Source organism: Balaenoptera musculus, chromosome 2, assembly GCF_009873245.2.
Source record: "Balaenoptera musculus isolate JJ_BM4_2016_0621 chromosome 2, mBalMus1.pri.v3, whole genome shotgun sequence".
In the NCBI taxonomy this organism is placed as follows: domain Eukaryota; kingdom Metazoa; phylum Chordata; class Mammalia; order Artiodactyla; family Balaenopteridae; genus Balaenoptera; species Balaenoptera musculus.
The window spans coordinates 163,037,995-163,055,184 of NC_045786.1; the positions used below are offsets into that span (position 1 = coordinate 163,037,995).

The window sequence follows — 17,190 nt, forward strand, 5'->3', positions numbered from 1 at the left end:
AAGACTCGGGAAGTTTTTTTTAGCTCCCCCTTAACTGCATAAAGAATTTAGTTAAAGGGCCTGTTCCCAGAATAGAGCTATAACGAGAGGTATCTGCAGAGAATACGGGCTAGGTGTAGTGGGGGCCTTTATTGCTTTTCTAAAGTTAGATTAACAGGAGAAATATTTATGGAGCTAGTTCCTTGGACCCAGAGACTTGTTTTGAAAACTGGCAGAGTACTCTTGATTTGTTGATCCTTTTCCTCCCAAAGATGGTTATTGTTTTTCTTTATCTCTCTATTGTGTTGTTTGTCATAAGAAGGAAATTCCATAGGGTAGGACGCAGGCATAGGTCCTTTAAGCTTGTCCAGGCTGGCCCCACAGACTGGTGAGTTTGCTAGTCTCACCAGACCACTGTCTATTTAGGCAAACTACTCGCACGGTGAGTTAATATGCATGAGATAAGAGCTACTGCTAAGGAATGTCTTGGAAGTCACAGCTGCACCACTGGTGGGCAAGGGTTGAGGATTTAAGGGCCCTCAGGGCGCTCACCACCTCAAGTAGGCACTCGTGAAAGGGTAAGTCGCTCATGGAATGGGTTAGATCAATACTAGGTCACCCACCAACCTCAAGAAAATTTCGGTGTCACGAGGTACACTGTAAAATACCTCACAATCCTCAGCCCCACAGTACATCCCTCTTAGGTATTAGTTTGCCTCCAAGAAACCCAAGACTTAGCTTAAAGCTGTTAATGTACATATAAGAAAAAAAAAAACTGGATGAGTTTTTTCCTTCCATCTTATTATACATCCTGAAGAGCTTGGTTTGCTGACCAGTGAGAAAACTCTCTCTGGTCTCTGCCATCAGAAGGGTACACATACTGGTATGCATTTTGCAGTCAGATACACTGGGATTCTGAGCAGCTGTAGCCAACTGGTCAGAAGCCCAGGTAACAACCCAGGCTTCTGACTGGCGTCTCTTTGTGTGGCCACACCAGCTCTCAGGGGAGTTTGTCATAAAGGGTCCAGTCTATAAGGGGCCTTCGTTGTTCAACCTTTGTTGCTTTATTAGTGATGCAGCAAAAGTCTCCGCTTTCTTAGACTATTTTGGGGAGTGAAATTTCTGGATCTTGTTAGGGCTGTGTCCTTTACATTCTTGAGGGATGCCTCTTTCATCCACGGTTAAGGCATAAAAAGACTTATTGGTTTGTGTTGCTATTAAGATACTATTCGTCAATAGCAGGTGATGGATCCTTTGAATCGGAAAAACTTATAAATTTTTTAGAGAACTCTCATTGTAAACAGCTGTTTTCTTGGCACCTGTGGAAAGACCAAATTAAAAGGTGGAAACAAAAAAATATAATGGCTAACCCTAAGAACTCCCTTAATTAAAAAACAAAACAAAACAAAAAAGATTTGGGAAACCTTATCAAATTTGGTGTCTCAGCTTCCCCTCATGGGTCTTACAGATGCTAATGAAAGCATTCGGTTAATTAACAAGAGAATGGGAAGAAACCAAGGGGAAAGTCAAGGTACTCTTCCCAGAAAGGTAGAACTTGATAAAGGGTTATTACGAAGGTAAATAAAACAAATATTGAAAGTTGCAGTATAAAGAGGAATCAGAAAGGGAAGACTCACGGGACTTGTCCCAGCAGGATGGAAATCTTCAGATGGCTATTAAGAAATGGGATAAGTAAAATGGACATTGATGGGATTAAAATAAAGGTTTTTAATACAGCACTATCTAAGATTAGGTAGGCCAGAGGGATGCCCTTTGATCCCCAAAACATTAAAGGGCTCCAAACAAGTCCACTCTACTTACTCCAGTTTGGAGAAATTTTTTAAACTGGAAGGCAAAAATTACAATGAGAAACCTAACCAACAATCACTTGGGGCAAGAATTAGGTCGATTAATTGAGTTAAAGATTGACAAAAGGGCCTGGGTCCCTTGGCTCAACCCCTCATGGCAGACCCAAAGCCTTTTACACAAGAGTGGGGAGATGGCAGGGGGATGGAGAGAAGTTTCTGGAACTCCTTGATGCCAGAACCTTACAAGCTGTGGTACCAAAACCCATTAGTGGAACCCTGACTTGGGCTACAACAAGATTGAGAAAAGTAAAAAGTACAAGAGTTGATAAGATTATAAAAGTCGGAATGTTTGAGTGGGTGTTATATGAAGAGGTTAAACAACGTTGCTGGAATGCTTTATGGGAATGGACGTTATGTCTGGCCAGGAACACTTCTCCTACCCAGTATTGTAAGACTGAGACTTATTGATGGGGTCCTAATGGAGGCTATGGTCAAAGATATAAGAGTTGATGAAATTGAGGTGAGAGCTTGTAAGAAAATTGCAATGTTTGAATGGGCTTTTTTTTTTAAATTAATTAATTTATTTATTTATTTTTGGCTGTGTTGGGTCTTCGTTTCTATGCGAGGGCTTTCTCTAGTTGCGGCAAGTGGGGGCCACTCTTCATCGCGGTGCACGGGCCTCTCACTATCGTGGCCTCTCTTGTTGCGGAGCCCAGGCTCCAGACGCGCAGGTTCAGTAGTTGTGGCTCACGGGCCCAGTTGCTCCGCGGCATGTGGGATCTTCCCAGACCAGGGCTTGAACCCGTGTCCCCTGCACTGGCAGGCGGATTCTCAACCACTGCACCACCAGGGAAGCCCTGAATGGGCTTTATGTAAGGTGGTTATGTCTCTTTTGCCTGATTGTATTGTCGGGGTAGACATTGCGTCTCCCTGGGGAATGTTTCCACTGCTTGGTATTGTAAGACAGGGCACATAAATCCACCCTTTGGGCAATGTTAATTAGACATGCTAATGAGAGTCAGTAGTGTTGCCTGAGCCCACACAATGTGAGATGAAAACTGGGGGCTGATACTGGGGCCTGATAGGAGCAATGGTGGAGGCTTTTTGCCCCTCGGGTGAATTGGTCTGGGATTGACTTGAGCACTCATAAGGAGGGCCTTTATTGAATACCTTGTGAAGACTTTTTGAAGGCATGATGCATTGATCTCTGAAGTTCTAAAACATAGAAATCTTTTGATTTCCATTTTAATTGGAAATCTTCTCCCTGATATAAAGAAACAACTTAAAGAAAATATAGTTGGATGAGCAGATCAGCCTTTTGATATCATTTAGGCAGTAGCCCAGTTCTTTGTGGAATTGAAAGCAACTGTCTTTGTCTTGTAAATCTCTACAAAATCAGAAATGTAAGCACAGCCCACAGTCACCTGAGACTGAGCCTGGGGAATCAATCAGTAGAACCTGGGGGGGAAAAAAGGGAAAAAGCCCTTTTCAAAAGTACTAACTGGACTTCCCTGGTGGTACAGTGGTTAAGAATCCGCATGCCAGTTCAGGGGACACGGGTTCGAGCCCTGGTCCGGGAAGATCCCACATGCCGCGGAGCAACTAAGCCTGTGCGCCAAAACTACTGAGCCCGTGAGCCACAACTACTGAGCCCCCACGCCAGAACTACTGAAGCCCGCGTGCTCTAGGGCCCATGCTCCACAACAAGAGAAGCCACCACAATGAGAAGCCTGTGCACCACGACGAAGAGTAGCCTCTGCTTGCCTCAACTAGAGAAAGCCCAAGCGTAACAACGAAGACCCAACGCAGCCAAAAAAAAAAAAAAATTACTAACTGCTGGAAGTGCTCCCTCACCCAAAATCTAATTCACAGCTTCTTTAATTAATATTATTTGTCAAGGACAAATACAAATCTTAAAAGTCTTTTCCACGTATAGTAAAAAGCCTTTGCCATATGAGTGGATAAACTTAACGTACTGCAACGGATGTTTATGAACTAGTGAGTTTTATATTGTTATACCTGATTCATGACTAAAGTCTTAAAATGAAAGCTATGAGGTCTCTGGTTGTGTCTGTCTGTATATCTATGCATGTATGTTATAGATAGGGTATTTTTCTACCTTCTGATGGTATTGCTGAAAGTAACTTGTAGAAGAACTCTAATTGGCTTAAAAGTAAGCACCTTTGAATTAAATAGTTCTAAATATAACAGACTAACCCAAATATTTTTCGAGTTCACATGATCTAAGATTAACCTTCAGTAAATAAAAGCAAATTTAAAGTTACTGCTTTAATTAAAATAAGCATGTCTTTAGAGTTATCAGCATTAAATATAAAACTTTTATTCTACCTGGGTTTACTAGTCAAATAAGTTCATGTTATGTCTGTTACGAAGTTTATCAGCAAGAAGAATAGCTTGGGATGATAGTTGACTTTAATGTCTCATGAAGTTTTCATGAGTACTCTAAACATAATTGTTGGGAACAAATGATTTAGATAAATATTGATATAAATGGGATAAGACTTAAAAATAACTTTGAAAATCTTTTGGTAATTTAAAACTTTAGAGTTTTTCTCAGTTAAGTTAAATGATGGGAATTCATTGAATGTCTAGATCATTTCCAAATAAGATAAAATACTGAAATATTAATTGCTAAATAAGTCTAAGTTTACCTACTTTTGTCTTCTTATTACAAAAAGAAAAAACCTAAAGATGTTTGGGTCTATTATACATTATACATTATGAAATGTATTAAAAAAAATACTGGTATAACAAACAGTCCACAATTGCTTACTTCTTCGTTTTCACTAGAAATTAAGTTTTCTAAGGGTTAAGAATTCTAATTAATATACCATAAAACTACTAAAATAAATAAGGAAAACATCTTCATATGTAAGGAAAATTTTTAAAAGGTATAAAGAATGGGAATGCATTTTGTTAAGGGAAAATAAAGTAAAAAGTTAAAAAAAAGAGGAAAAGCATAGGACAAAGTTTGAATGTGAAAAAGAAAAAAGGATTTGTAGGTTTATGGAAAAGGAACTCTGAGAAAAGAGTTTTGTGTGTGGTCAGGACTGGCAAAGATTAGAATATATTCAATTGAGTGAATGAATTTTAATATTAAAAGTAAGCTGATACAAAATTGGAATCTTGTTTTCTCTCTGTGTTAAGAAGACAAAAGTCTGCTCTTGATAATTTATAAAATGTTTTTCTTTACCTTTGATTAGTCTGCCTATAAAGAAGAGATTTTATGTTTTATCAAAATAATTTCCTATGTTGTTTTTATTAGGTCTTTGATTACTGGTTTGGTCCCAAACCAATGCCCCTAAAATCCTTTTTTCTTTAGCTGAAGATGGTATTTAAGGTGAGGGCTTCAGCCATTTTGGTGAGTTTCTCTGTTCTCCTGGGTTTCTCCTGTGTATACACGTTATTAAACTTTTGTTTGACTTTCTCCTGTTAATCTGTCTCATGTCAATTTAATTGTTAGACCAGCCAGAAGAACCTAGAAGAGTAGAGGAAAATTTCTTCCTCCCAGGCAAATGACATGACTTTTGCGATCCTATGATGGAATCTTTTTGTGTGTGTGTTCCAGGCGTTTCTAACTGGGGAGGTTATGCCTTGGCCTGTGCGCTGTACATCCTGAACTCATGTGAGGTCCATAGACGTTATCCGAGGAAGGCAATTGGGCCGTTCAGAGCACCTGGAGAACAGAACTGGACTCAGGCCCTCCCATCCATCACTAAGGTAACATAGGCCAGCAGGCAACTCTCATGGATGCAACTTTTTCCCCGGATGAGGAGTAGCCACGGTATTTCAATCCATAAGCCAGGGGCCAGCACCACTGCTGCGCATCAGAAGCCAGAGGCAGAGCCTGCCTTGAAACAAAGGTCTCCCATCAGGCGACCACTGGACTGGACTTTGACCTACTAGTGACTCTAAATCATTATGAAAGATCTCATATAAATGACCATTTTCCTTCTAATTTGACTTTAGGCAGGTTGCTTAACCTCTCTGACTCATTTTCTTCCTCTGTGAAATAGGGGCAGTCGGCATTCTCAGAAGAACGGAATACCTGACCCATGGTAGGCACTACATAGCGGTAGCTGTAGGTGTCCTTAGCATCTCCCTCCAAGGAGTTTACAACCTGGCAAGGGCGCTGAAACCTCCGCTGGCACCGTCAGCCATCCTACACGGTGCTAAGGTGTGGGGGCCCGAGGTGGGAAGAGGACCCTGTGGGCCGAAGGCTGGGAGGGATAAACCCAGTGGAAGGGGCGGCCTCTGGGCAGGAGGAACGGCGGGAACAGAAGCTGGGAGACGGGGACCAGCTCAGCGCTGGTTTGGGGAGACTGCTCTCGGGGTGGACGGCAGCAAGCCAGGGTGTGATAGGAGCAGAGGACGGCTTCTGACCCCAGCATCCACAAAGAGGGGTCCGCAAGCCTCCGAAACGGTTTGCAAAATTGTTTCATACGTGGATTTTCCTGGGCAAGAATCCCTGGTTTCATCAGAGTCTCCAAGTTGTCTGGGGCCATTAAGAACCCCTGGCAGAGGGAGGTCACGTTAGCCAGAACCCCTGGCAGAGGGAGGTCACATTAGCCAGATCCAAGCAAACCACGACTCCTGACTGAGGCTTCTACCTGAGAAGTAATAGGGAGCCACGCGAGGGCTTTGAGCGAGGAACCAGGGTCCCACTGGGTGGCTTTTGAGTGAGCTCCTCTGACTGCAGAGCCAACTGTGAAGGGCTGTGTGCAGTTCCAGGCGTTCCCCATAGACCAGTGCAGAGGCAGGACACACACGCACACACACACACACACGTGCACACGCATGGCTGACGTATGTGAACTCACATATACGTGCAGGGAAAACAAAAAGAGAGAAGGCCAGCCAGCCCTCTAAATGCTTCCAGCGTTCTGCTCCCGGTCCTGGACCCTGAGCAGCGAGATGGGCCCCTGGAGACTCGGCTGTTCCTACCTCAGGCCTCGGTTCCCGCGGCTCTCGTGACACCGATTCCAGGCTCAAACCCCCTCCCCAGCGGGTGCTCCTCGCAGAGCTGGGACCCGCCCACCCCGGACAGAAGCTGCTGGCGCGTCAATCTGTACCAGGCACCATCTAGGGGAATTCTCCAGAGTAACTGGATCACGGGAAATGGGGCCAAAGCCCAGACTTTACATCTAAATCCCAGGTCACAGGTGACTTCACCTGTGAGCGGACAGCTTCGCCTGAGGGCAGGCAGGCAGGAGGATGGGAGGCCTGGGGACACCTGGAGAACAGCAGAGGGAGCTGGGGTGTTTGGCCTGCTGGAGAGAGGATTTTGGGGGGCCTGAGATCTCAACAGCTTCCTGGGGGAGGGGCACAGATACCGTCCTCCGCCGCATGAGAGACAAAAGCAGGCCAGAAGGCAGAGGTTCTGGTTCAATGTGAGGAAGAGCTTGCTCTCCTCAGAGCTACTGCCCAAGCCTGTGAGGAGGGAGCTCTCGGACACAGGGAACGGGTCAGCTTCGGGGAGGGGTTTCTCGAGTTCCGTCAGGCTGACCACAAGGCCACTCCCGGACAGTCCAAATAGTCTCATGCAACTTAAGGCTTCCCCAGTCTTATCCCTCACCAAAGGCATAGATTGGTAAATGAGGAAAAAACAAAACAAAAAAAAACCTCCTGGAAATCAGGAACCAGGTCTTTCGTATCTGCTTTCCCAGCAACTAGTGGAGGGAAACCCAGTGCTTGGTAAATCCTTGTTGAATGAATGAGTGTATGAATGAATGAATGAATGAATGCCGTGCTTTATTAAAGCAGTGATTCTTCCAAATTTAGAGGCATCTAAAGGACCTTACAGACAGCAGGAATCACCTCAGGGGCATCTTAAAGCGCACAGTGGGGCCCACCCCAGGGTTCCTGATTCAGTGGGTCTGAGATGGGTTGGAGAACCTGCGTCTCTGACAAGTTCTCAGGCAATGTTGCTGCTGCGGGGACCACATTTGAGACCCTGGACGAGACGGTGGGTTCTCAGCGTCGTGGCAGAGGCTGGCGTGGGGAGATGGGGAGGCGATGCAGGAGACAGGAAGGTTCCTGAGCGTTGAGCCTGGAGACAGCAGCTGAGATGGGGCCGGTGCAGTTGCAGGTCCCCCAGCCAGCCAGCAGCTGAGGTCCTGGGGCCCCTCGCTTGTGCGAAGCGTCTGCATCCAGAGCCCCTCCCTGCCTCCTTCCTGTCCTTCTTTTACATTGTCTCGCACCCTTTCTGCTCCCTTTTTCCTTCTGCCTCTGTGTCTGTCTCCCTCCTGCACCCGCCCCCATTTCTCCCCGGATTGGTTTGTTATCCCCACTTTACAGAGGAGGGGGCTAAGGCTCTGAGAGGGAAGGCGGCTTGCCCAAAGCCACACAGCTGAGAGGCAGAGCTGAGTCTAGGCTCTCTGACTCCATACTCTGAGCTCTTCCTGATGTGGCTCAGTAGTTTCCTAGTTTCTGGCCATGCCAGGGTGCAGGAGAGGAGGGGAAAGGGGGAGTCGCGCAGCTGAAGTGACATTTTCAGGGGAAATGGTCTGCCCTAAAGGGGCCCAGAGAGCCTTCTATGCTTTCTTTACACTTCCTGGATCTGAATTGGAAAAAAACACTCAGAGGGCCGCCTCACACATGATTCCTGACTCATGCAGACACAAAAGACAGAACCCAGCCAAACAAGTTCACGCAGCCCCACGCTTACCCTCTGGGGATGGAAATTCTCCTTCCACATTTCCACCCAGTCTTCATAAATATATTAATAATGTACCGCCCTTATAAAGAAAATAAAAGGGAACATCATTAAAACAAAATTACAAACACATTTTTGTATAGCCTCTCCTCTGGGCCAGGCCCAGGCTTCTTCTGGGAGATAGTGAGGGGTAAAGAACCCAGGGTCCACAGGGGAGGTAATTTCAGGAGCTGGGATAGAACTGTGCACACTGCTTGTGGGGACACAGAGAACAGGTGCTTGGCTCGTTCAGAGAGCTCAAGGAAGACTGCCTGGAAGAGGTGGCAGTGGACTGGGTCTTGGAGGGCGAGTAGGATATAAGGAGCCAGGTGAGAAAGGGTGGGAAGGACCTTCCAGACAGCAGGACTCCCAGAAGCGAAGGTGCAGAGACATGAAGCAGTGCGTTGTGCAGGGGATAACTAGAGTCGTCATACTGGAGTTCAGTGGGTCACTCCATGGGGACCCCTGGGTCATCAAGAGATGCCGGACAGAGCTGTGGCCTGAGTTTTGGTGAAGTTTGGCTGGGTAGGAGCGGAGGAATGTCCCTCATCTCTGTTCTGTGTGTTGCTTATAAGAAGGGCCTCCCATATTCAGGGGATGTGATCATGACTGTAGCAGGAGTGGGCACCAGGTTGAGGAGCCCAGGGAAGGTGGCCACCACCATCCAGGGCACACCCTGCCCACTCTGGCCCTTGGCTGTGCCCCAGGGGTTTTACTTGAGGGTGAAACAAATTGTTGGAGGACATTTCCCAGAGCTTATCAGGAGCCAAGAGCTGATTGATGACACCTTACAGGAGGGACTAAGGATGGATGGATGGATGGATGGATGGACAGACTGCTGGTAGGCTGGCTAGCTGGATGGATGAATGAATAGCCTGATAGATTAATGGATTATGGTTGGATGGATGATACAGAGAGGCAGGAACATGACTTCTGGCCTCATCCTGGCCACCATTCTCTTCCAGCACTTTCACCCCACTCCACTTTCTTTATATTTTTTAAATTGAAGTATAACGAACAGAGTAAAGCACATAAGCTTCAGTGTACAGTGGGTGAGTTTTTACACACGTACACCCCATGCAGCCACCACCAAGATCACAATGCAGAACAGCTCCAACTTCCCAGGAGGCCCCTTTCTCCCACCCCACTCTGAACAGCGGCATCACCTGAAAATCAGCCCATTGTGCTCCAAGCATGAATCAATAGTGACCACCCACACACTCAGCCTCGACACCCAGAAGTCATCCTGGGTCCTCTTTCCGCATCCACAATGAACTAGGCCCCAGGCCCTGCTGCCTCTGCCCTCTTCAGTCCTCTGTCCCTCTCCTCCTGCCCCACTGTCTCAGCCTGGACTGGTGTGGCAGCCCCCAGGCCCTCTGTCTCCAGCCACTCCCTGGTCAGTTCTCCTCCCCGCCCCACCACCTCCTCTTGGTGGGGCCTCCTTGAAGATGGTCTGGTCATTTAGGGATTCCTGGGAATTTGCAGGCAGTCACCGTTGGCCCAGCTGGTCCCTGTGGCTCTTGGAGGCTGAGTGCCAGCCAGTTCCTAAGCTGTTGACTGATCTCATGCACCCTTAGGACCCCCAGGGCTCTGCTTGGACCCAGAAGGATGTGAATGGTGGGGGTAGCGTGCTAGGGGGAAATGGCCCTGTGGTCCCAGAAGCCTTGTCCCATAAAAAGAGGATATGTCCCAATGGAGAAGATAAATGGGAGAATAAAGTCCAAACAATTGATGGAACATGCCATTCTGGGCTGGGTACCCCTGGAAGGGGCTCTTGGACAAAAGGCATGCCTGGAAATGCTCTGGGCCTCCCTCCTACCTAGGGCCCCAGGGAAGAGTGGAAATGCAGGTTCTCAGGCCAGGTGCGAGTAGAGACAGGTCCTAGGTGATACTTGCCAACACTTTCTCCCTTGTTTGGGAAAGTTTTCAGTGAGTGCTCCCTGTAGCCCCCGGCTTGGCTCACTCCTGCTCTTGTCACCTGTGGTCCTAGTTGCCCCTCCTCCAGAAAGTCTTTCTTGAGCCACTTCAATAAATGGGGTTGGGGGCCCCTGCTCTGTGCCGTGATCCCCATGGACTGTGCCTGCCTGATCAGTCATCTAGAATGTGACGCGCTCGGGAGTGTGGGGGGCAAGGACCATGTCACATTCACCACTGTATCCCTGGTTCAGGTCCTGGCACAAAGCAGGTGCTCAATAAAACTTGGTGGGTGATGGAATGAATGAGCAAATGCCTGAGCAGGAAGATGAGAACTCTTCTCTGGTCTGTCGTGATCCTCCTGCTCTAGATCCCTTTGTCCCCTTCCTTTGTTTGTAGAGGAGAAGAAGGAGGTTGTGCTTGACTTCTGCCCCTCGGGCACCATGCTCTCCTGTGTCTTCACCTAAGACCCACCTTCCTCAGGGGGACCTGAACTGTTCAACAAGGGACAGACAACTTAGTGGCTTAGACAAGTGGTTCTTTGGCACCTTGTTTTTGGAGGGAGATAGAAGGAAGCAAATCAGATCACTTTTTAAAAAAAATCAGCAAGTCAAAGGAAGAAAGCTCTGGGCTAAAGACCAGGGGACCCAGGCCTGCCAATAATAATCCACCTCATTTCATGAGCACCTACTGTGTGCCAAGGACCATGCTAGGTGCTTTACTTGCATTTTCTCTTTTTTTTTTAATTAATTAATTAATTTTGGCTGCGCCGTGTCTTAGTTGCGGCACATGGGATCTTTAGTTGCATCATGCAGACTCTTAGTTGCGGCATGCAGACTTCTTAGTTGCGGCATGTGGACTTCTTAGTTGCGGCATGTGAACTCTTAGTTGCAGCATGCATGCGGGATCTAGTTCTGGGATCGAACCCAGGCCCTCTGCACTGGGAGCGCGGAGCCTTACCCACTGGACCACCAGGGAAACCCCACATTTTCTCATTTAATCCTCACAACAACCTTCTAAGGAGGCATTGTTATTATCATCCACCTCCCCATTATACAGATGGGGACACTGAGGCACAGAGAGGTTAACACACCTGCCAGGAAAGACCCAAGTCAGAGCTGTCTGATTCTAAACCACTCTGCCTGCTGGGCCCAGGGTGGGGTTGCATTTTCTCCGTGCCTCTGCTCCCTCCAGATTCTCCCACAACCGCACCGGGTAAAGTCTAGAAGATGACTGCAACAGGGCTAACAGAGGCTAATAGTGAGGAGGAACTCTCAGGAGGAACAGGGGCCTTCCTGGCACAAAGACCATTGGCAGATAATGCAGAGCTGGGCAGGGCTAGGTTGGCAGGAAGTAGCCAAGCTGCCCCTGCAGAAGTGAATCTTTAGTGTCTGTTAAGGAAATGCAGATTTCCATAAAAAACATACTATTTAGTTACATGAAGGAACAGCCCAAACTGTTCAAAGTAGCAGCTTCTGGGGAGTGGATTGGGGAGCCCATGAGGTGTGATGTAGGACACTGTTATTTTTCACTATGAGTCTTCCAGTGGTGTTAGTATTTTTAACCAACATTTCATTTTTAAAAAAGAGACTATGTCAAGTCAAACGTTCTTTTTCCACTTATAAATGTATATATTTCTTTCTTTTTCCTCCCCCTCCACTGCTTCTATCTCTGCCCCATTTCTTTCCAGGAAGAAAAAATGTTGGGCATCCCAGTGCAGCATGGAGTCCAGAGCGGAGTCTCGGGCACCCTAGGCATGGAGGTGGCGGGCTGCCCTTCCATGGCACTCACGCCCAGATGAGCCAGAAGCTGGTAGACATCACCATGGCGCAAGGGTGACCGTGCGCATTACAGGCATGGGGGGTGCGTACTAGAAGGGTCTAGGGAGGAGTTCCCTGAGGGCCCCGGCTTTCTGCTACCACAGCCTTGCAAATAAACACTGGCCCTGGGTGAGCAACGTGCTCCACACTGGCCTGGGTCACGGCGTGCCCACCTCCTGGGTCGGGGTTGGGGGCGGCGGGTAATGCAGGTGATGTGGACCGAGGAAAACAGTCCTCTGGGGCCCCCAGTTTTGGCTTTTATTCCTAAGTGCCAGGAGGCATTGATTTCAACCTCCTCACCCTGGTTTCTTCAGGCCACTCACGCGGTCTGCTCTGAGAGTCTTCTGACCAATCACTAATGGGGACGCCAGTGAGCAACAAACTTCCAGGCAGACACAGAGGGTCCTGAATAATCCCCCAGGCTAATTAAGAAACAGGAAAATGTACAAATGTGTAGTGTATATTACGAAACTCTGGGGCTTCACTAAAGGTTTACTCATCACCACCACCAACAAAATATTTATACCTTTGAAATGCTCTCTTTTTCAAACAACATTTTGTTTATTTAGGCAAAAGATTTATCTCCATCACTTCCCCTGTGCCCCTCCCCCTCCCTTACCCCCTTACATCCTGATCCCCCGCCGCAGAGCCTGACACCTCTCCCACCTCCTCCCTATCAGCTCACCCCCCACTCCAGAGCCAGACTCTGCCCTCCTTGCATAGAAGGGCAGCCACATTCCCGGAGCCCGGGGGGTGGGTCAGGACCTTCCAGGGCTTAGATCACTCACAGAGTCCTCTTGGACAGCTCATTGGTTTGCCCTTATCTCCTTCACAACCTCCCACTGTACATTCCCCGACAAAATCCAAAGTGGAATTACCACGTCCCATTACATTCACGTATTGAACCAGTACAGTATCTTGTGCTGGATCATCTAGATGGGGTAATGTAAGCAGCTTTTGGCAGGAAAGAGCTTTTGTCTTGTCACTTTAGCAAAATTATATTGTAACTAACCTTAAACCAGGCACTCCCTTGCTCTACTCATCTCTGGCCCAAGCACACCTTTCAAATCTTTTGCTCACAAAATACCATGCCTAAGCTGTTGGTTCTTTCTGTAGATCAAAGAAATAAAAATGAAGAATAATTAACAGATGACCAGATCTTTTCTCTAGCTTCCCCTTCAGTAATCTCAAGAACAAACTATGTGAACGAGGTAGCATCTAAAGAAAGATCACAAGGAGTCAGCGAGCCTTTCACGCAGTGGGACATGCCAATGAGTTTGATCCTCTATCTCAATGATTAACTGAGATTACTTTCCCTTTTCCCTTTAGAAACTTTCAAGGCCAAGAAGAATCTTTGGTGCTGGTTTTGGGGACAGTAGCCCACCTTCTCCCCAGATAGCAGGCTTTCTGATTAATAGCAACGTTTTCCATTTCTACCAACACTTGTCTCTCGAGTATTGATTTTTGAGCAGTGAGCAGCTGGACCTGAGTTCAGAAATAGTAGTCCTGCTTCCCAGCTATGGCCCCAAATGTTTATTGTGCCTGTTTTATTTCCTTAAGCATGTCGTTTGATTCTTTTAGGGGCATACGTTGTAAGGCATGGAACACATACTATAGAAATTAAATTGTACACTCAACAGCAAAACCTAAGTGTGTAGTTCAGTGATCTGGGGTTAACGTCCAATGCTCCCTACACACGGTGCGGTGAAGTCTTTGGCCAGAAGTAGCTGGGGTGGGTGCTGTCCTGACATCCCTTTGTCATTCTGGTGGGGAGTCCCCACCTACATGTCTGTGCTCCTGCTGGTGTGGCATCAGGGCCACTGTAGTGTGCTCACCGTCCTTCTCCATTTGTGACTTCTCACAGATCGGTGAACCCACCTCAGCTCTAAGCCTCACTGACCAGGTCTCCTCCAGTTACAATTTGTGTCCCTGATTTGGGTCTGCAGAGCTCCATGTAATAGGGACCTCTGATTGAGAGTGCATCCTGGCATTGCTGAAATCTTGATGGCTAGAGAGAGATGAAACATCATCTGCTAAGGCTCCCAGGACTTTTCTGACTCATGTTTTGGGGGAATACACACTAATGGGCCTTTGGTTTTGCAGTAGTAATAGCAGAATTCTCTTCTGGCATGGAGAAGTTTGAAGCCTGACTGTGTAATAGGTTATCTTCCCTGTGGGCAGAAGTTTATGGGGAGAGATTTAAGTCATTTGGGAAAGAGGCTAAGACCTGGGTGGAGCCCAAAGAAGGCTGAGAGTACAGGTCCTAGTTCTGGAGCAAAGCACTCAAAGGTCCCCCTGCAGGGAGAGACAGGCCTGTGGCCCTGTGGCAGGGGCTAAGGTACAAGAAAGGGCCAGGAGAAGATCCCTTAGCAGGATCCAGCCCAGGGACCACTGGAGCTCTGAGTTCTAGGATCCAGTTTTATGCTTTTCTCTCTACAATATGATTCCCGCTTAGGCCTTTAGTAAAATTTTGCTCAAGTTCACTCTAGTCTTGGCTGTCCTTTGGAGAAGGCCTGTGTCCACATCTGAGGTGGCATGGTAAGCATGGCTCTGACCTCGAGAAGCTGGTTACAGGGGGACAAGAGGTGACCTACAGGAATAGTGGGGAGGCCCAGGGTGAGAGATGGGCTGGGGTATCCACCAGGATGGATTCCTGAGGCGTGTGAGCATTCTTGGGCATTTCTAGGAATATTGAGAGAGGATCCTGGTAAGCAGTACCTGGGATGCTCTGTGGGTGTTCAAGGGCAGGCTGGAGACCTTGGGCACATCAAGGTGCACATGCCCCACAGACTCTGCAGGTGGGATTAGAAGTTAAGCGAGCCAGGAAGGGTGTCAGGGCTCCTTAACCCCCGGCTATCCTCTGGCCAAGTGCCCCCCTCATTGCTCAGCTGGGCAAGGCAATCCTCTGAGGTCATTTCCTTCCTCTCATTGCACAGGCCCTGCTGACTGCCAGCCCCACCTTAGTCCAGCCCACTGCATTCTACTACTTTCTGCCCATTCCATGTGGGTTCCACTGGCTCCACAGAGTCTAACTCTCAGATTCAAAAGACCACTGCTCTAGGCAGGATGGAGATGTGGCTTAACAGCAATTCACATAAACTCAGTATATGTCAGTGATGTGATGTGCTTGCCAGAAAGGCCATTACGTCAGTAGAAGCACAGTGAGGTAGGTGGTCCCTTTCTCCCCAGCACAGGTTGGACAGACTGTCTCACTTCAGCTCCAAGCACCACAGTTGAAGAAGTGGGCATTGTTCAGATGAGGTACAAGAAGGTGAATGCTCAAACCCTAAGTGGAGGTGGCTTGAAGATCTGTATGTCAGAGGCTGGCTGGATGCTCACTAACTCTGCTTCCTCTTCCTGCATACATAGGAAAACTACATTTCCCAGTCTCCCTTGTAGTTAGGTTGGGGCCATGTGACTGGGATCTGGCCAATAGAATGTAAGTAGCAGGGATACCAACTACTTCCAGACTTGGCCATAACCCCCCTGTGAGATTCTTTTTGTGCTGCTTCCCCTGCCTATGTGGATGGAAGGGGAAGACCCCATGATGGAACCTCTTGATGGACAAATCCTGAATCACTGCCATCACTTGGGAAAAAGACTTGCCAGAAAGTAGTTGCTCGTCGGACTTTGCATGAACAAGAGATAAACTTTTAATGTTTTAAGGCAATGTGATTTAGGGGTATATTTGTTACTGCAGTATAATCCAGCCCTGTCTAATACAAGCTTGGAGATTTAACACTGAGAAGTAGGATGTGAGAATTTTCTTCAAATACCAGTACCTAAAGGGTCATGTCTTTCCAGAGGCCAGAACTAAGGCCAGTGGGAAAAGTGGTTCCACTTTGGCTCATTAGGAGTTAAGATTTTCTGCCCAACCTTGGAATAACTTGTCTTGGGTAGTAGTGAATTGGTGTCATTGGTGGTATTTGCAGAGAAACTGGGCTGTCATTTTGGGCAGATATACAGGGGTTAATTCATAGGGAAGGAATTGGAGATCATGACCTCTGCAGGACTTTCTAACACTGATATCTAATGTCTGATCTACCAACGTCTTTCTGATAGTTGTTGAATTAAAGCAAATGGAATTGACACACCATTTCCCCAGAGCACTGGGCACCACTGTGACCCCAGGGTTATTGCCATCAAAGACCATCATCTTGCCAGATGAATTCCTGGAGGCTGCAGAATCATGAGCTGCAAGAAGCACATTTTTCAGAAAAGCATTGAACCAAGGAGGTCCAGATTCTGGCTCTTTCTTGGTTGTACCAGCCAGAGAAAAGCAGCAGATGGGGATGTATTCTGTGCTGAAAATTTCTCCCACACTTGTCTGGCCAAACCACAGACCAGTGTGTATAAACAGGAAGATGAGCCCTCATCTTACTAAGCAACAGTGGTGAATGAGAAAGGAATCTAATTGCTTTTGCCGCCTTCAGTCCAAACCAGATGGACCTTTTCTTCCACCTTTTATCTTAGGAAAGAAAGGAGTCTTAATCCCCAATAACATCCTTATTTAGTCTGTTTGGAAGAAGGATCGATTCTTCCAGAGCACTCCAGGACTCCAGGAATCTGACTCCAGGGAAGGATTAAGTGACTAAAACCAAATTTACGTTTTAACAGGATGCATTTAATCCTTCATGATAAACATGGAGGTGCCACTGTTGAGAAGATGCTCCAGCTTAAAAAGGCTGATCACTAAATGTGGGGCTTCCCAAACACAACCCAAACAGTAAGAAGAGCCCCCCAAGGCGTGGGTACAACAGGCCTTCCTGCTTTGGCAATCTTCACTAGTGATGAGGGGACTGATCAAGCCCTCCCTCACCGTGGGGAGCAGCTATTCAGGGGGTAGAAGGGGTCCTGTGTCCAAGGACAGGGACTGATATTTTCCAAACTGCAGGGCTGAGTTCTGTCTTCAGAGGGGAGGTGGCCAAGTTAAGTCCCAGAGTGGATTTGCAAC

General features: G+C 47.4%; 1 protein-coding gene across 1 annotated transcript in view; it reads left to right on the top strand.

Annotated features, from left to right (window-relative positions):
* Nucleotides 1-12,324, top strand: part of DGLUCY (D-glutamate cyclase) — an 80,956-nt gene extending 68,632 nt beyond the window's left edge. Inside the window, 3 exon segments of the mRNA XM_036841277.1 lie at nucleotides 5,377-5,528; nucleotides 12,107-12,179; nucleotides 12,182-12,324. Of these exon segments, the coding sequence (XP_036697172.1) occupies nucleotides 5,377-5,528; nucleotides 12,107-12,179; nucleotides 12,182-12,255 (299 nt within the window). The 3' untranslated portion in view covers nucleotides 12,256-12,324.
* Nucleotides 12,325-17,190: the final 4,866 nt, after the last annotated feature.